The sequence below is a fragment of the Trichosurus vulpecula genome, chromosome 5, assembly GCF_011100635.1.
Source record: "Trichosurus vulpecula isolate mTriVul1 chromosome 5, mTriVul1.pri, whole genome shotgun sequence".
NCBI classification, from domain to species: Eukaryota; Metazoa; Chordata; class Mammalia; order Diprotodontia; family Phalangeridae; genus Trichosurus; species Trichosurus vulpecula.
In genome coordinates this window covers 62648244-62668389 of record NC_050577.1, presented here as the reverse complement: position 1 = coordinate 62668389, position 20146 = coordinate 62648244, and the positions used below count along the sequence as shown (strand labels likewise).

The window sequence follows — 20146 nt, the reverse complement described above, 5'->3', positions numbered from 1 at the left end:
ATTTCTCGATTAACTTTTAAAAAAAATACTAAAGCCTAATATATTTTCTAAGCATTTGATATCTTCTCAATTTTTAGATATTACTACTGTTATTATACAGTATAATGAACATTAATTAATACAATAAACATTTAAATATTGTTGACCTTTAACTCAAAACTTCAAAGATACATGTTTTCCTCAGTGTGAGTATTCCACTAGATATTCATCATAGTTACTATGGTGGAAAAAGAATTTGCCAACTGGTCTCCATCTTTCTGGCCATAAGCCTTTACAGCTATAACTTGCCTGGTATTCATGTGACAGACTTGCCATCTGTCATTGGGCCTATATTCAAAGCTCTTTACTACTTTTTTTGATCCTCCAGCACCTGTGTTCCAAAACCAAGGGTAACCTCTGTCTCAATTTGTTTTAATAAAAGACTGAGGTACAGACTCTGAGCAACATCAGTTTATTAACAGTGGTGCATATATCTGTTAACAGTGAGGGTCAGGCTGGCAACCTCAGCAAAGCCAGCTACTCCCCAGAGAAGGAGGGAACCCTCTTTATTAATATACAACAAAAAAGGGGTGTTGGTAGGCATGGAGAAAAGGTGATAGGTTGTAGGGTTGAGATAGGAACATTAGAATTGGCTAAGCTGAAAAAGGTGTGCTGGCATTCAGGTGAGGCTAATCACACTCCTCTCTAACAATTAAGGAATGCTAATTATTTGCTGGGACCTATCTGTAGCTTGTAGTCTTTGCTAGGGGATCACAGCTAACAGACTCACTGTCTTCTTGGAAGAGATAAAAACTCCCTTTACACAAAGATAAGAAAGGACAGACATACCTTTTGGGGGTGGTAATTTTGTGGGGCTAAACAAACACATAACCATGAAGTATTTTAGGGGATGCAGGCATGAGAGATAACAACCTTTCTTTTAAACTAACTTTAAGTTGACTCAGAGGAAGAGTTGGATTCTTCAGCTCAACTCAAGGATTTAGCAATATGGCTTGAGCAATCATACAAAATGTGGCAGTAATACAGAATAGAATCAATTACATAGAATCCATTATAAGATGATACAGAATACATACCAAAATGAGGCATTGTAATAGGACTACAATTCTTATGTATTAAGATTAATACTAGTTAAAACAATGCCTTAAAATGTGAATGCAAGAAAGACCACGTAGTACAAAACACCAATTCAATCCAACACAAATTTATTAAGAACCACTTTGGGCAAGAAATTGTGCTCAGCGCTTTGGAAACAAAGACAAAACTCTCTGCCCTCAAGGAACTTCCATTTTCCTGGGGCCACACAACATGGAAACAGGTAAGTCAATACAAAATACGTACAAAGTAATAAAAAGTAATTTCAATAGAAGATAGCACTAACCATTGGAAAATCAGGAAAAGTCTTTTGTAGGAGGTGGCACCTGAGCTGTGTTTTGAAGACAGGGATTCTAGGAAGAAGAAATGTATTCCTTTGTGCAAAGACAGAGAGATGGGCAGTGGAATTCCAAGTGTGAAAACTAGCTACGAGGTCAGACTTACTAGAAGGGTAAGGGGAATAAGACAAAGTAAGACTGGAAAGGTTGGTGGGAGCCATATTGAAGTGTGCTTTTTTAAATGTGAGGCATAGAGTTTTGTATCTTATCCTAAAGAAACAAGATCTTTCCTTAGGGGAGTAATATGTGCTTTAAGAGAATCAATTTAGCAACTGGCTGTAGGATGTGGAAAGGAGAGAAACTAGGAAAACAGAGGAACTAATAAGAAATTCTCATAATAGTCCAAATGAGAGATGATGAGGCTCCAGTCTAGGGTAAAGGTTATGTAACTAGCGAGAAATGAATGGATGGAGACAAAACTGGCAAAAATTGGCATATGATGGAATTTGGGGAGTGAGGGAAATGGGATGGTCAAAGATGAGGTGAAGGGTGAGGACCTGGATGACTGGAAAGATGGTAGTGTCCTTTATTAAACAGGGCAGTTAGGATGTGCTTTCACCTAAGCTTCTGATGAAGATGGCAAATTAGTTTTTGTTTTCATATGTTAGATGTAAAGTTTTTTAAAGTAAATGAAATTCTGAATCCAGTAACAGAATATTCATTCACACACTAATTTCAGTAAAAAAAAAAAAACTTTGTACAATATAATGAAAAGTCAGTGCTTTTTATTCAATATTGAAATTATACCAACTGCTTAGATTTGTTAATTCTATATCGTATAGACCTAACAACTTTCTAATATGGAACATTTTGTGAGGAAATAATCAGGAACTTAAAATTGTTGATATTTATTCAATTATGTATAAATTATTTCTTGACTTTAAATTATTAGGCCCTTAGGGAGACACATTAATCATCTCAGGTAATATGTTGAAGGAAACCTGATTCTCCTTAAAGAATTAATATGACAAGGAGTAAGTTAGGCATGGGGTAAAAATGGAGCTTATATTGTAAATCCTTCAAAAAACTTATAAAACAGAAAGATAGGAAAAAACAAACCTTTTAAGGCGAATTTATAAATGGCTTCACATGCTTTAGCCAAAATCTCTTCTTCTGTGGAATTAAGCATTAACACCACTGTTGCTGCCTTTTTGCTTTCAATTGTTAATGGATCAAACTGAAATAAAAAATAGTAATATTTTACTAACCAATAAACTTTTAAAATGTATCCTATGAACAAAATTAAAGCTTTCCAGAAATACAGGACAGATTATAATCTTCACAGGAAGTAGTCAGTGGGCACTTTGAGTGAATTTTGTCTGCTTAAAAAGTAACAATTTTATTGTTTTACATCATTATTATTTCCATGTATTTGTGTGTATACATCTCTACCCTAGAATTAAATCCTTCCTTGTAACAGAGAAAAACAATTAAGCATAAATAATGAACATATGACTGCATTTGATATAATGAAGCACTCTGTCCTTTTGTTTTCCCACCTCTCTGCCAAGAGGAGGGTGGTAGGTTTCATTTTCTGTTCTTTAGACCAAGATTGGTTATTACAGCTCCACAGAATTCATTGTTCTTTTTATTTACATTATCATAGCAATTCTGTATATTATCCTTTTGGTTCTGTTTACTATACTGTGCAATGGAGCGTGCAAAATCTTTCTCTATTTCTCTGATTTCCTCCTATTTGTCATGACTTCCTGCACAGGGATATTTTATTGCACTCATACACCCCAGTTTGTGCAGCCATTCCCCAATCAATGGCCATCCACTTTCACAGAAATCGCAGAATCTGAGAGCTAGAAGCCACTTCAGAACATCTAGTTCAGCCTATACACAAAAGCCACCTACGTGCCCAATGAGTCATCTTCAGCGTCTACCTGAAGACCCCCAAAGAGAGGGCCCCCACCACCTCTGGATGCAGTCCATTTCACTTTGAGAGAGCTCTGGCAGGAAGTTTTCCTTTACAGCAACCCTCTGCAACTACCTTGTACCCATTGTTCCTGGCTCTTCCCTCTTCTTCACCTTCAAATACTTAAAAATAGCTATCATGTGTGTGTGTCCTCCTCCATATGTGTTTGGCAAATTAATAATAATTATTATTACACGGTGTTTTAAGGCTTGCAAAGTGCTTTCCATATAGTATTCTCATTTTGTCCTCCTAACAACCCTAGAATGGAGGGGCTATTATTATCTTCATTTTTATTTATGAGGAAAGTGTGGTGGACAGAGGTTACATGACTTGCTCAGGGTGACACACCTAATAGCTGTCTGAGGCCACATTCAAATTCATGTCTTTCCTGACTCCACAACTAACACTCTACTGTCTAGTATGCAACATCACAATGTGCTATTGTATGCCATGGGCATCTGCATATGATCCAAGTAACCATATATATAATAATATCATATGTACAAGCATATGAGGCATAATTCAATAGATGTTATGTAACATGTACCCATGGACTGTATCTATATAGTCAGTCTAGTTTTCAAGAATAGCAAATTCTTGAGCGGAGAGGAGGGGAAAGGGAAGAGGGTGGAGAATGTTGCAGGCATGAAGAGTGACTTTTAATCTTTCCTCTTTCTCTAGTCTTTGGGGCTACAGGACGGATACAGTGGAGAAGAGTAAAACCTGTATTTTGTAGAGTGCTGTGAACCAGAGGTATGGGGGCATGCATAGAGCATTAGCACTGATTAGAAGAGAGCAGAGAGAGCTGGGAGGGGGTGAGCCACTTGTGTACAGCTGGGATGGTGAGGGCCTAGGAGCAACACCAAGGTGTGGCAACAGCTAAAGCACTGGCCATCCAATCGATCCCTCAGGATTTCTGCCTGAGCTAAGGCACAATATTTGGGGGTCATGATAACTCTTCTGGGCTAGGCAGTTGAGTGAAGGTGGCAGCAATGTTCTAAGAAGCCAAAGGCAGGGAAGACCAGGACTGAGAGGGGATGCTAAAGACTTGGTCAGTGAAGAAGTTCTCACTCTTTATCTATGTGGCAGGGATTTCTTTCCTTACTGATACTGTGAGTCTGTTCCTTACTACTGCACTCGGACTTAAGTCCCATTTATGTCCTTATTTGTATTGTAATAAATGTTTATGCTCAAAATGCTAATTGGATACTTTGGTTGCCAGCAGATGAGCTGCCTCCAATATGTGAGAAGCAAGCCAATTCAGATAATTCTCAGGGAGGAAACTTTCTGGGTTTCCATAAACCCTGTAGATAATACATGTCCAAGACTGAATCTGGTCCATCTGTCCTCATTTAGCACAAAGGATAATTACAAAAGTACTGGCTAATAGAGTTATGGTTGATAGAATCCTTGATAATAAAGATTTCACCAATTTTTTTTTGTTGTGTTATTCAGTTCAGTCATATCTGACTCTTTGTGACTCTGTGGACCATACTGTCCATGGGGGTTTCTTGGCAAAGACACTGGAGTAGTTTGCTATTTCCTTCACCAGTGTATTAAGGCAAACAGAGGTTAAGAAACTCACCAAGGGTCACACAGCTAGTAAGAATCTGAGGCTAGATTTGAACTCAGGCCTTCCTAACTCCAGGCACAGCGCTCTATCCACTGTGCCACCTAGCTGCCTTTCACCATATTAGGTTTGTTTAAAGTAAGATACAGATGAGCAAAACAACTATTTTTTTCAGTGATTTATACTTGGACCACATATTCATTCAAAAAGTTAACTTTAATGGTTGAGGAAAGAAAGGTATGAAGCCACATGGTTTCAATTTATTTAAAAAATAAGTGAGAAGAATAAGGAAGGATGTGAAAATTGTGGTATAAGAAACTGTTAAAGGTAGAGAAATACTGCACTTTGCTAGTAGGGTCAGCATGGAGCTGTGGGCAGAGGAAGTCAGCATGAAGTCTCTTACTCCTACAGAGTCTATCATATTATAGTAATTTTTATTTTAAGGAAATTGAAAATAAAATGATAGATATAACAGAATGACACATTACTAAACAAATAATATAGTGCTGTAATTACTGATTCCATCTGCTTTCACATGAGGAAGCCATAGTCATCAAAAAGCATGTGGTGAGATTATAATTTCACACTATGTACAAAATAAATGATGAAGTAAAATTACTAAAAGGGCTCAAGAAAACAGAGGTATTCTGGCTAGGCTCAGAATTCTTTAAAAGTATGGTAATTAAAGAAGCTACCAATTTACAAATTTCAAATATAGACATATGTACATAATTTAAATTTTTGTTGATAAATATACTCCTTTCCTTTTCCCTCTGTAGAGAACTATCTCTTGTAATCAAGAATAAACCAAAATAAACCAATTTATATTTTAAATGTAAATACGTTATTCTCAATGGAAGTAAAATTTCCACATAGGACACAAATTTAAAGTTAGCTTAGGAGAAGGTGATAAGTCCTGTGGTATTTACCACATCAGTAGGTACAAATTTTTATTGACTTGAGGTTCTAATTATTCCAAAAAGTAAGAGGCAATTTGATACGAGAAAACTAGATTACAACCTTACCTAATACGAACTTCTAGTGGAGTATATCTAGAGATCAGTAGAAACGTACTGTAAAATTGAATTGATTAGTTCAGGTAAAATCTAAATAATAGCTAAAATTACCTTTGACTAATGTCTAAATCCATCAGTGCCTTCTCATTCTGTGATTTGTTCGTGTTCTCCCATAAATCCACCAGAGCAGACCTACCCAAAGAGTTGGCCTTGTTCTAAGAGTAGTTAGTGGTATAGAGTTGAATTGTTTCATCAGTGTGTGAAGACAGGGTAGTTAAGAGTGTAGCTAGAGTGGGAGTTTGTGTACTAGGATAATGCTGAGGGACTGGAGAACACAGCAAGGATGGAGAATAGGCTTAGATGGCAAGATAAAAGATTATAATCAAATAATGGAAGGTCATATTTCTTGAATATGGAAGTAGAACACTTGTGAGTGACGACAAGATCAAGGGTTATTTCTGTGTGTAGCTCTCACTTCTTTCCCCAGTTTTCCCTCCACCATTCTTATCTGAGCTTTAAAATCCTTTTTCCAGGTCTTACAGATTTTGCTGGGCTTGTATCCAATTCTATTTTTTTTTGAGGCTTTGCTTGTAGTTGTTTTGATATCATTGTCTTTTTCTGAGTTTGTATCTTGATCTTCCCTGTCACCATGGTTAACATTTTATAGCCAGGTTCTTTTTTGTTGTTTGCTCATTTTCCACCCTATTTCTTGTCTTAGAACTTTATGTTAAAGTTGGGCTCTATTCCCAAGGTGGAGGAGAGGCACTGTCCTAAGCTTCAGGCACTGCTGTTTTCAGAGCTAGTTCTGGGTATTTGAAGTTTTCAGTGCTTCCAGGGTGATGCGCAGAGGTGTGGTCACTGCTCTCCTGGTCTGCACTCTGATCCTTACCCAGGAAGTACCCTGATCTCTTATGACTGCCAAGGATACTGGGTTCCTTAGGGCTCCTGCTCCTTTGTGACTGCAAGTACCTATCTCTTCCCGGGAGCTGTGACTCAGAAGTGGCCACAGCAATGGAGCTACTACCTAAGAGTCCCCTTTCATATCCTTCTGACCAGATCCCCTTGCTATCTCTAGCTTGAGAGCTCCTAAAGCTGCTTCCACCGTTACTGCGACCTCCGTGGCCCACAGCTGGCTCCAGGCCAGCCCCCGCCCCAGTGTCACAGACCTCTCTCCAACGTCCAAAGTGTTTTTGGGCTGGAGAAATGTCTCACCCCGACCTTCCGTTGGCTCTGCTGCTCCTAAATTCGATTTCAGGCATTATTTTAAATAAGGCATTCAAAGGAAATGTGGGGAGAGCTTGGCGGCTTCTTCTATTCCACTGCCTTGACTATACCCCACTCTTCAAGGTTTTCGGGTTTTTTTTCTTCCAGGTTAAAAGCTGTGCATGGAATGAGAAATACTTCAGCTGCCATGAGGCCTGCTATATAGAACTATTATTGGTACCCAGGATTTTTGCGTAGCAAAAAGGAGCCGAGACAATTGGCTGCAGCTCTGGGGTGAATTTTATGTGCTATTGGGAGGAGATCCTGGAGGCTCGTTGTGACGTTATTAATAAAACATTAGATGGAGGTGAGAAATACGAATTTTATCTGTTAGCATTATTGCTAGGGGCTGCTAAGTGATGGTGCATATAGCTCTTAGCCCGGAGTCAGGAAGACCTGAGTTCAAATCCTAATACATTCACTATGTGACGGTTTTTGTTGTTCAGTCATCTTTCAGCCATGTCCAACTCTTTGCGGCCCCAATTAGGCTTTTCTTGGTGGAGATATGAGTCTTTTGCCATTTCCTTCTCCAGCTCATTTTACAGATGAGGAAACTGAGGCAAACAGGGTGAAGTGACTTGCCCAGGGTCACACAGCTAGTAAGTGTCTGAGGCTGGATTTGAACTCAGTAAGAAGGAATCTTTTTGACTCCAAGCCTCATGCTCTGGGCACTATGGCACCCCCTAACTGCCCCCCTAGGCAAGTCGTTTAACCTCTATCTGCCTCAACTATAAAATAGAGATAGTCGGAGTATCAGTAACAGGGTCGTTATTGAGGATCAAATGATATTATACCTGTAAAGTGATAAACATAATGCCTTGTATATAGTAGGCACTTGATAAATGCTATTTCCATTCCTTTCTGTACTCAAAGGGGCAGGGAGGCATGAAACTTTTGGTTCTATGTTAAGGGTACAAGTTCTGTTAATGACGTGACTAGTACCAGGGTACGCAGAAGTCCTTGTTTAAATCGGTGAGACTGAATGTAAGAATGCTTCTATGACCATGGAATCATGTAAAAAATATTTTTAAACAGACTTACTGCTTTTACCAGGGAATGTCATCATCCTCAGGACAATGATCACTTCTCAAGAATGTGAATACTACGTTCACATTTATATAGCCCTTTCCCCACATACGTCCTGTGAGGGAGGTAGAAAAAAATAACTCTTCTCATTTTACACATGAGGAAATTGAGGCACAGAGAGTGTTCTTTTAACGTCATGGCTTGGGTCATGGCTAGGAAGCGTCAGAGGCTGGCGACAGAACCTAGGACTCCTGACTCCAAGTCCAGAGCTCTCTCTGCTCCGTCACACTACATTGTGTGATGATTTATTCAAGGTCCCAAGCTGCCAGCTGATCCATAGACACTGATCTTCTCAGGTAGCCTGTGAACTCTCCCCGTATGCATATCTGCTAGATCTCCCAAAGACTCAGTAAATGCCAGCCTTGGTGATCTAGGAACATTTACCACCCATAGAAGGGAATCCAAGGCACTCCACAAATCTTAAGGCTGCCGCAGTAACAGGGAAGGCAAGAGAAGATCCACGAAGAGCAAAGAGATAGGGTTATGTCACACTTATCTCCCTGTGTGCAGGCCTTTCTGAGTTTTAAAGGATGGTTGCATGGACTCATTCACTATTTTCCAGTGACTGAATCGTATGCATTAGTGCTATCACAAATATGGAAGATTTGTCCAATTTTCCATGGCTCACACCTCTTGAATGGTATGTTGCTCAGAATTTTCCCCGGCAATCATGGGAACAATCTGTGCAGGTGGGACCTAGAGAAGGATCTGAAATGCATTCGACTTTAAATAACTGATAGAAATGGGTGTGGTTCTATTATCTGGCAAACTATAAGGATTATGGCCTAGAGAACTACATGTGGGAGTTAATAAAGAAGATGCCCATGTTCCCTCCAGGGGCCCTGCAGAGGAGGGACAGGGAGTAAGGGAGGAATATACTGTTATCACAATAACTGGGGGAAACAGTAGAACCAGAAGGAAGCAATCTGTGCAACTGGTTACTGCATTACTGCTGTTTGGCAGTATCATTTACCACTATGTAAGGAGGTCTAAGGGGTTTCACTGAGTTCAGTGTATTATTTAGTTGTTTACTTTAGGGCAATTATGTTTATCGTGTTCAAGTATTGCTTTAACTCTTTGGCTTCTGAGGTTCCTTCCAACTCTGAAATTGTATAATTCTCTGAAAATATGTATCAAATGCAAGGTACACCTCTAGGACTTGGTTGTTGTGGCTCAATTGTTCAGTCTTGTTTGACTCTTCAAGACCCCATGGACCATAGCACTCCAAGGCTGTCCATAGAGTTTTCTTGGCAAAAATACTGGAGTGGTTTGCCATTTCCTTCCCCAGTGAAGGACTTCAGAAGAACATATAGGACTTGGGAAGAGTGTATATTGTCTTAGCCTCCTGGAGAGCTTCTCTTACATGGGAACTGTTCTGGGTGCTTCTGCAGTAGAATGATCAACAAGGAGATAGCTAGGGGTACGAGTATTTTGCCTCTTCCTTCCTACCTCAGATACTCTGTGTGCTGCAGACACACCTGGTATATTTCTAGGTTGGGAGGGGGATTATCTTACCACTAATATTAAGTCTATAATAATTTCTACTAAGATGTAGTGCAGGCTTCTTTCTGGTATGGTTACTACTCTGAGACTTTGCCTCAGCATAATATGAGGAAATGACAGAATTCTAGATAGAATATTTTACCCCATTATGCCACTACATGCCATATTCTAAGAAGTCTAATTATAAAGGACTATGATATGAGGGGTTCAGTCAAAGATCTTGGTTCCAAACATAGTCCCAAATGTCTAATCTCAGACTAAACATGTTATTCCTAAAGAATGCTGATTTAAAAAAAATAGGCTACCATCTTCCAGGAAACTATTCAGTGTGAGTGAAAGGTATGGTATGGCCTCTGACAAAGCTAATGCAATTTTAGCTTGTATTAATGGAAATATAATATCCAGACAAAGGATACAATAGTGCCCTTTTGTCCTGTACTGGTGAGACCACAGCTAGAGTAGTGTTTTGCTCTAGGCCCATGGCCAGGGGAGGTTGCCACGACACGGTGACAGTGAGGAGTCAGCAAATCATCTAATATAAGAAATGGTTGAAGGAACCGGAGTTATCAAGCCTGGAAAAGAGATGCCTTAAGGGGGTACATGATAGCCATTTTAAAATGTTTATTAATATCTTTTACATTGTTTACATTTTCTAAAATTTCTCTCCCCTCTCTTGCCCAGAGAACCATCCTTTATTACAAACAAAAATTAAGAAAAACAGTTCAGCAAAGCTAGCCAACTTATCTATAAAGTCTGACAGGATATAGGATATGCTTTATTCCACTCCCGTAGTGCCTTAGGTCTCCAAAGAAGAAATAGAATCATCATATTCTTTCTTCAGGGCCAAGCTGAATCACAGTAATTGAACTCAACAATATTCACTTTCAATGTCTGGTGGTGTTCTTCCCATTGGTCTTGTAGTTGTGTATACTGTTTGTTCATCCTTCTTACTTTGCTTTATACCAGTTTATACATGTCTTATTAATTTCTTTAAATTCACCATTTCCACATATGTGTAATAACTTCTTTAGCCGTTCTCTGACAGATGGCTATCTATTTTGTTTCTAATTCTTTGCTACTATAAATAGTAGAGCTCTATACACTTTGGTGTATATAGGACTTTGCATATGCCAGCAGGAGCATCTCTGGGTCAAAGGGTATTGATATTTCAGTCACTTTCTTAGCATATTTCTAGATTCCTTTCCATCATGTTTGGACCAACTCCTAGTTCCACAAACAGCCGATCAGTGTGCCTGTCTTCCTACAACCCCCCAACAATCATTATTTCCATCTTTTGTCATCTTTGCCAATTTACTGAATCTGAGACAAAACTTTAGAGGTTGTTCTGCTGTGCATTTCTTTATTATTAGTGGTTTGGAACAGTCTTTCACACGGCTGTTAATAGCTTGTAAATCTTCTTTTGAGAACTGTTTATTCATATCCTTTGACCACTTTCATTTGGGAATGGGTTTGGATACTATACACATTTATATGAATTCCATATATATGCGCATATGTATGCATACATCCATATGGCATAGATTCATATCTAGGTACATATCTTAGATATCAGACCTTTATCAAAGATATCTGATACAAAACAGGTTTTTCCCCCTCAATCAACCATTTCCCTCTTCCCCCAAATCAACCTCTTCTCTTCTCCTGATTGTGAACTCAAAACCTGGTGTTTAATAATTCCAAAGCTCATCAGTCAACCAGCATCTGTTAAGTGCCTGCTATGTGCCAGGCATTGTGTTAAGCACTGGGGATACAAAATGAGGCAAAAAACCAAACAGTTCCTACTCTCAAGGAGCTCACAGTCTAATGGGGATAAATCTTTATTTGACAACAAATTCTGGGAAAACTGAAGAAAGAGTTGGTAGAAATTAGGTTTCGATGAGCATCTTCTACCACATAACAAAATAAGGCCAACATAAATGAATGACTTGACTATTAAAAAAATCTCACCATTAGAAAATGGAAGAAAACCAGATCAAGCAGTTTTCAGAGCTCTGGAAGCAAGTGATAAAAGTGATCACAAAGGATAAAATAGGTCATTTCAATTACATGAAATTGACAAGCTTTTCACATAAGAATACTGGCTTTGGAGTCGGAGAACCTGGGTTCAAATTCTGCTTCTCTCACTACCTGTGTGACTTTGGGCAGGCTGCTTCCCCTCTCAGGGTTTCAATTTCTTCATTGGTAAAATGAGGGCTGTTGGACCAGATGGCTTTCTAAGGTTCCTTTCTATGTCTTAATCCATCGTCCTATGATGGCCATTTTCAAACGGTTCATTATTTTTCTCATAACAGCTCCAGAGGGTATATAACAAGGGCCAAGGGGTTAGACAAAACCGGTAAAAAAAATTTTAACTTTCTAGTGAGTAATTCAATTCAATTCAGCAAATACCTATTGAAATGACTCCAGCAGCACTATTCAAATAGAGTGGGAAGTCTTATAGAGTTACTATTATTCCATCACTGGGACCTTCACGTAGAGGCTCTCTGACTGCTGATGTCAAAGAAAACATTCTAAGGTGAGTGGGAGATTGGGCTATACGAGGTCATCTAAGGGCTCTTCCAACTCTAATATACAATCCTATCTCTTCATTTTCTAAAAAGAAGAAAATCACACCTGTGGCTGTTTCACAAAAAGTTTTATTTCACACTTTATTCATATTTGCCTCTTCACAAGCCTGAAGTTTGATGAACATGAACAGCCCAAGGGGTTCCCTCTAGCTTGAACAAACAGAATCTTTCAGTCGTTTGTAGACTTTTAAAAGATAACTTTTTTTTTCAAAAGAAAGAGACATCAATAGATATATACCTTGTGTAGTGAAAAATGGCCAGATGATATAGTAGTGGTAAAGCATTGATATCCTTCATAATTCTGGGTAAATAATGTAACATTTCTGATATCCAGAGACCTGGGCTAATTTTTAGACAGCTTTCTTCACATAAAATAGTTGTAGTTCAAATTCTCATTCTTGTTAAAATTAACTGGCTTATAATGAACATCAGACAGTGAATTTTGGCTAAATATTTCAAAGAACTAAAAAGGCTTATTCATTAACTTGATATATCACTTACATACTTGAAATTAAAATAATTGTGGATCTCTAATCTTGTAATTAAGTGATCACAATGTTTCAAATTTCTACCAAGATATAATACTATATTAGAACTGCTTAATTTAGACATTAGCCAGGCTTTGGACTTATGTAATCATATATCTCCATGTATATAACAGTACAGTTTATAGTGCCTCCCAGGTCCCTTTTTCAGATACAGTTGTCAAAAAATCAATAGTCAAAGTGCCATTAAACGAAGAATTATCTTATAGTATATTGCAAACCAGAAAACTTACCACATCCTTAGGAGGAGGTTCTACTTCTTTCTTTACTTTTTTACCCATTCTAAAAGGACAGACAAAAAAAATAATCACTGTTTTCTCTCTACTACTTACTGTTCTTATTTTACATTTTATGTTTGATGAATTTATTGACAGTGATTTTGAAAAGCCCTGACTTTGTGTGTGCAACTTAGGGAACAATGATGCTAAAAACCAATGACTGACTCTATAACAAAGAGTCACTGAATAAACAGAGGAATCAAGTCTTTTATGGTACTAATCCAGCATATTCATATTCTCATATTCTCATTCTCTCTCTGTCTCGCTCTCTCTCCCTTCTCTCTCTGTTTTTCTCTCTCTGTCTCTCCCTCTCTGTCTCTATCTCTCTCTATCTCTGTCTCTCTCTGTCTCTCTCTCTCTCTCTCTCTCTCTCTCTCTCTGTCTCTCTCTCTGTCTCCCTCTCTGTCTCTCCTCTGTCTCCTCTCTCCCTCTCTCTCTCTCTCTCTCTCTCTCTCTCTCTGTCTTTCTTCTCTCCTCTCCCTCTCTCTCTCTCTCTCCTCTCCCTCTCTCTCTCTCTCTCCTCCCTCTCTCTCTCTCCTCTCCCTCTCCCTCTCCCCTCTCCCTCTCCCTCTCCCTCTCTCTCTCCCACTCCCTCTCCCTCTCCCTCTCCCTCTCTCTCTCTCTCTCTCTCTCTCTCTCTCCCTCTCCCTCTCCCTCTCCCTCTCCCTCTCCCTCTCCCTCTCCCTCTCCCTCTCCCTCTCCCTCTCCCTCTCCCTCTCCCTCTCCCTCTCCCTCTCCCTCTCCCTCTCCCCTCTCCCTCTCCCTCTCCCTCTCCCTCTCTGTCTCTATCTCTCTCTCTCTCTCTCTCATAATATAGGTTGATTTAAATTACTTTGTGGGAATGCCTCTTTCATGGAATACATACAGAGGTTAATTCTGAGATCAGTAATTAATCTGCTCTGCATGGTCATTGGAGGTGATGACAATAGAAGGAGGTTCTTAAAAAGTGAAAGCTATGTGTCAAGAAGCTGTAGTTTTATTGGTGTGGGTACTCCACAGAAGCCAGCAGTCAGCACAGATCACAAACTCTCTATGGCTTAGTAAAAAAATTAGATTTGTCATGGCTTAAAAATCCATCACCTCATAGATCTTATAGGCTCTATTATCAAATGGGAAAGATTTTAAGTATAGGCTGCATATCTTTTCATCTGAGGACCATCCTCGGCTCAGCAGACGGTAGAGGATAAGTTGGACTTTATGTTAAGAGACTTGGGTTTAAATTCTGCCTCAGATATTAACTAGGTGTGTCATCACGGACAAATCATTTAAGAAGGGCTTTAGGTCCTCAAACATAAAATAAAGATAACAGCATCTGCACTACCAGCTTCACAGGGTGGTTATGATAAAGCACCACATAAACAACAACTGTATTATTATTATTATTATTAAATTGATAAGACCTCAGAGCAGGATTTTATCCAATCAGTCAACAGTTAACATTTCTTATGCACCTACTATGTGCCAGGGATTATGTTATACATGTAGGATATAGATACAAAAATAATTAAACAATCCCTACTGGCAAGGAACTTACGTTCTAATGAGGAAAGCAAGAAATATATCTATAAATAAACGCATAAAGAGAATAAATACAAAGAAGCTTTCACAAAGCTAGATTGAGAAGGAAGGTAGAAGGACTTGGGGAAGGGCTGCATGAGAAGGTGAAGAAAGAGACAGATTCTATGAGGGGGTGATGAAGAGAGTGTATGTTCCAGGCATAGCTATGGCAGATGGGAGATCATGAGTTAGAGAGAAGGGACCAATCTGGCTGGATTCCAGAGTGCAGGAGAAGCGGCGACAGATAATAAAATTGGAAGAGAGGGTGGGGAAAGGCTGTAAAGTACTTTAAAAATTAAAGGAGTCTATATTTTGTCCTAGAGGCAATAGGGAACACCAGAATTAAGTAGGAAAGCAAGAGGGTCAGATCTGCATTCAGGACATATTCCTTGGGCCACAGCGTGTAGGATGGACTAGGGTGGGGAGAGACTGGAGACAAGGGGACCAGTCAAGAGGTTGTTGGAATGATCAAGAGAAGAGGTGACGAGAGCCCAAACTAAGGTAGTAGCTGTGTGTCAGATGCAATTCAGCTGATCAACAAGAATTTAGGTGCCTACTATGTGCTAGGCACTGGGCACTGTACTGAGTGCTCCTTGGGGCAAGACTTTAACAAGTCATCTAGGTCACACCAATAACTTTAGGAAAAGCCATACCTATATCATTTAAAATTTTATTTTTATGGTGAACTTAACAATCAATCAAACACAATCATTTCAATATACAAAGAACAAAAAAAATACAAGTACATATAATGTTGTGACCTGTTTCATTTGTCTTGTTACAAATTTTTTGTTTATGTATCTATGTATGTATATATACACATATACACGTATGTAATTTAATAAGGTCATAAAAATTGCTCTGTCTCTTACAAATCGAGTGATCCTAATAAATTATTCTTTGTGAACAACTAACACTTGAGAAACAACTCACATTTGCAAATAGTTGTGCGACCTGGTTTCAAATGGTTTCTTTGTATTCCCATCACCTAGCACAGTTACTGGCACATAGTAGGTTTTTAATCAATGCTTGTTGACTGATTGGGGGCCAGTGAGGCAATAGATTTCTACCCTGCAAAAGCTTGAGGCTCCCTCCAACTCCCTGTCCTTATGAGGCCATTCGAGCACCCCCATGGCATTCAGCTCAAAGGGCCAGTCTGACAACAGGAAATAAATAGTAAATAAAACCCCAGCCTCCACCAAATCCTTATGCCTGTGTTGCCCCCAGGGCCTACAAGTCACAGTTTGCCTGACAACTCACCATGGATGTGCTCTAGGCTCAGAGCCAGGGGTTACAGGCCCTCTCTCCCCCTTTCCTAGTCCCTGTTCTAGCCTTAAAGGAAAAGTCGATGTTCTGGAAAGAACATTGGATTTGGAGTCAGAGAATGGAAGAATATGGACTTGTATCTATGGGGTCTTCTAATCCTAAGTCTTAGTACCTATTTTTCTTATTTCTGTATTAGTGATTTGTAGTAGTGAGTAAAGAGGGAAGTTACACAAAGACAGGAGTAACAACTCTAAAAGTACTATAATAATATTCTGGTTTGGACATGAATTGAAACCCACGATTTCACTGCTATAGAGAAGTAGTGAAGAAATGCCCTCTACCAATCAATGAATCAAGTATTAAGTACCTACAACGTGCAAGACACTATTCTGGGTGCTGGAGATACAAATACAAAAGATGAAATAATCCCTACCTATTTACCTTTTAATGGAGAAGACAAGTACATGTGAACTATGTACAGCATAAATATAAGGTGAATAAATACAGATATATGTATATATACATATGTACACATACATATATACATATATATGTAACAATGTGTGTTGTATATATATAATGTATGTATATCTATATATAGATATACATATACACGCACATATAGTATGTTAAATATGTTAGCTGGGGAAAGGAGGATATTAGGGGTTGAGAAGAATTGGAATGGCTTCATGCAGAAGGTGATGCTTGAGATGCATCTGGAAGAGGATTCTCTGATAAAGAGTATGGAGGGAGTGAATTCCAGGCAAAAGGAAGAGCCAATTCAAAGCCATGGAGACAGAAAATGGAATTTTATATCTAAGGATTAGACAAAATGCCAGTTTTGTCTGCATTTTCAGGCTGTGGGAGAGGGCATAATAAGGCCATTAAGATAGGCTGGGCTAGGTTGTATAGGGCTTTAAAAGCCAAACAGAGGATTCTACTCGTGATCCTAGAGAAAACAAGAAAGCACTGAAGTTGACTGAGTAGAGGAGTCACACGGTCAGGTTTGCACTCGGAAAAATTACTTTGGCAGCTGTATAGGATGCACTAGAATGGTGAGAGGTCTTGAGGGCCAGAATTAAGGCGGTAGATAACTGTGTCCTGAGTGGAGAGAAGGGGTCAGATGCAAGAGATATTACAATGGCAGAAATGGCATCCGGTTGGATATGGGGGGGGTGAGGGAAAATGAGAGTCCAGGATAATTCTGAGGTAGTGAACTTGGGAAAGTGGAAGGATAGTAGTGCTTTCTACAAAAATAAAGAAGTCTAGAAAAGGGTGAGGAACTGACTTTGGGACATCACGTTGGAAAGAAGTTCATTAAATCAGTGGGAGTTTATTGGAGGTAGAGAGAGAGATACAGACAGACTGAGACAAAGACACAGAGACAAAGAGACACAGAAATAGAAAGATTCAGAAAATAAAGGAGACAGGAAAGAAGAAATATAGAAGAGAAAGAATCGAGAGGGAGAAGAAAAGACAGATTTAAGATAGAACCTTAACACATACATGGTTAGGGTACAGATTAGCATTTTCTCTGTAAGTTATACTCTCAAAGAGTCGTCTCCTAGAGCACCTGACTTGCCAGGGTCATATAATTACTGTGTCAGTGGGACTTGAATCCAGATTTTCCTGGTTTTGAGGTTGACTTTCTATTCTTTACTCTATGATGCCTCTCCATTCTGATTTGGACATAAGTAAAACTGTGTTGAAAACAATTTCTATTTGAGTCTCCTAGCTCCCTTTTCTGGTCATGCTTTCTTCTCCCTTCCCTTCTTTGTTTATTCTTTCTTATGCCTTATTAAAACCAGGAAGAATTTGATTAATTCATCACTGCTTTTTTTTAAAAGGGGATGGGGTGCGAGAAGGATCAGTTCTAGACATGTAATGGTGTTATAAGTGGGAACTCCTGATGTGTATCTGGCAAACTTCCCACACTGTACCTTACAGTCTTGGAGAGTTGCCTGGGTACATTGAGATGTCAAGGGATTTGCCTATAGTTAGTACACGAACCCAGGTCTTCCTGATTCCAAGGCTGGCCAGTACAGGTCAGGAAGAAGGAAGAGAAGAATGAAGGAGGTGGAAGAGGTAGAAGAAAAGGAAGGAGAGGAGAAGGGAGAAAGACAAGTATAAGGAAAGAGAAGATGAGTAAAAGGGGGGAGAGAGAAAGGAAAAGAGTAAAGAAGAGGTAAAGGGAGAAAAGGAGGCAGGAGGAATTAGGATGAAAGAATTTGAGGTGGAGGAGAAACAAGAAGGATGATGAAATAAGAGAAGGGGGAAAAAGGGAGGGGAAATTAAGGGAGAAGCAATGAAAAAGGAGGGAAGGGGAGAAGGAAAGAGAAGATGTAAAAAGAGAAGGGAAAAGAGGCAGAAAGTGGTGGTGAAAGAACAGGCACTGGAAAAGGAAGGGGGAGGAGTTAGAGAAAGAGAGAAGGGAAAAGAAAAGGAAGAAGAGGCGTTGGAAAAAGAAGGAAGGGGGGAAGAAGGAGGAGGAGTTAGAAAAAGAGAAGGAGAAAGAAGAGGCTTTAGAAAAGGAAGTGGAGGAAGAAAAAAAAAAAGAGGCGAAGGGAGCTGAGGGAAAAGGAAAACACACAAACCAACCACCCTGGCCCAGCAAGGCCAGGCTCAGCGTGTGCGGGCGTGGGGTCACCTGAGAACATTTCCTCCGAGCCCGCCTCACCGGCCGGGTCCCCGGGGACTCTACCTGCCCCCTGCCCCTTGGCTTTCTCCAAGCTCTCCCTTCCTTCCCACACTTGGCCTTACCTGCCTTGTGAACCAGGAGCAACAGCTCCTGCCCGCTCCCTCCCTCTCTCCTCTAGGCTTGGGCTTCGAGTTGTTTTCAGTTGCTAGGAAACGGGGTGGGGGGAGGAGAGAGAGAGAGAAAAAAAATACGCTTAGGCGCATGCGCCTTCACTAGAGGATCCTAGGCCCTCACCCCTTCCCCGCCCTGCCGGGAGAGTGCGTAGCATCCCAGAGCATCCTATGGCATCGCCTTCCTTGGAGCTTGGACCAGGCTCCTGGGCTTGGCGGTGGGAACCAGTACCCGCTTCTCTTTCCTTCTTAAAGGATTAAATAAATCCCTGCTCTGCTCTTAGTACGAATGATAGGTTCAGATGTTTGTCTTTTTAACATCCCATTTTAACAACAGGCTGTACGGTTTTAAACCCAACAGTCCCGGTGTAGCGCTTGACAGTTGTCGGGGCTCTGTCCCCTCCCGCATCTCGATTTGTCCTGACAGTCATCCCCATCCCACGTCGGTATACAAACTGAAACCCTCGGAAAATGAGTGATTAATTTGTGATAAGTAATTTACCTCCCGGTGATTGTTCTTTGTACAATTTTGCAGTAATAGTGGTTATGTTTATGACCTCTTCACTAATGCTCAACAGTCCTTTTATTCCTCTCTTGTTTACTGGCCATTGTGTTCTTCTCCAAAGGAGCCACCAACATGCTCGTGTGTTCCCTACCCTTAAAAACAAAACAAACAAAAATCTCAAAGACTCAATGTAGTCCACTGTCTTGCTGCTCCCCTCTTCCATGCCAAACTGCTAGAAAGAGTATTTTATACTCTGCCAAACACAGACGGAACAAAGAGAAAGCAGCTGGATTCAACTGAGTGTACACAGAAGAAATCCATGCTAGCAGTGACACGGTTATGAGAGGGAAGGAGGGAAGGAGATTCACAGGGGATCCAAAAGGGAATATTCAGAAATCAGGAGGGGGGGGGCATTCCTGAAAAAAAAAGGATGATTCAGAAAATCAGAAATTACCAACCTATACAGACACCCACTTTCCAACTCTTGTTGTGGCTTACTCTTTTTCAGTGATAACCTCTTTGGGGGTTTTCTTGGCAAAGATATTGGAGTGGTTTACCATTTCCTTCTCCAGCTCATTTTACAGATGAGGAAACTGAGGCAAACAGGGTTATATTGACTTACCTGGGGTTAGGTTTGCACTAAGATCTTTCTGACTCTAGCCCTGGCATTCTATCTACTGCATCGACTCTATTCTATACAGACAAAAAGGGTATTAGTAGACAGGCAGACTTTCACAAGTGAAGCTACATAGTAAGTCACATCACACAATTGACTGAGAGATATAGAGTATATAAAATCCCATTATG

General features: G+C 39.9%; 1 protein-coding gene across 1 annotated transcript in view; it reads right to left on the bottom strand.

Annotated features, from left to right (window-relative positions):
- Positions 1-18865, bottom strand: part of ARMC3 (armadillo repeat containing 3) — a 137969-nt gene extending 119104 nt beyond the window's left edge. Inside the window, exons 1-3 of the mRNA XM_036761125.1 lie at positions 18787-18865; positions 13159-13207; positions 2493-2610 (exon numbers count right to left, since the gene is read on the bottom strand). Of these exons, the coding sequence (XP_036617020.1) occupies positions 2493-2610; positions 13159-13206 (166 nt within the window). The 5' untranslated portion in view covers position 13207; positions 18787-18865. The remainder of the gene's footprint in view (positions 1-2492; positions 2611-13158; positions 13208-18786) is intronic.
- Positions 18866-20146: the final 1281 nt, after the last annotated feature.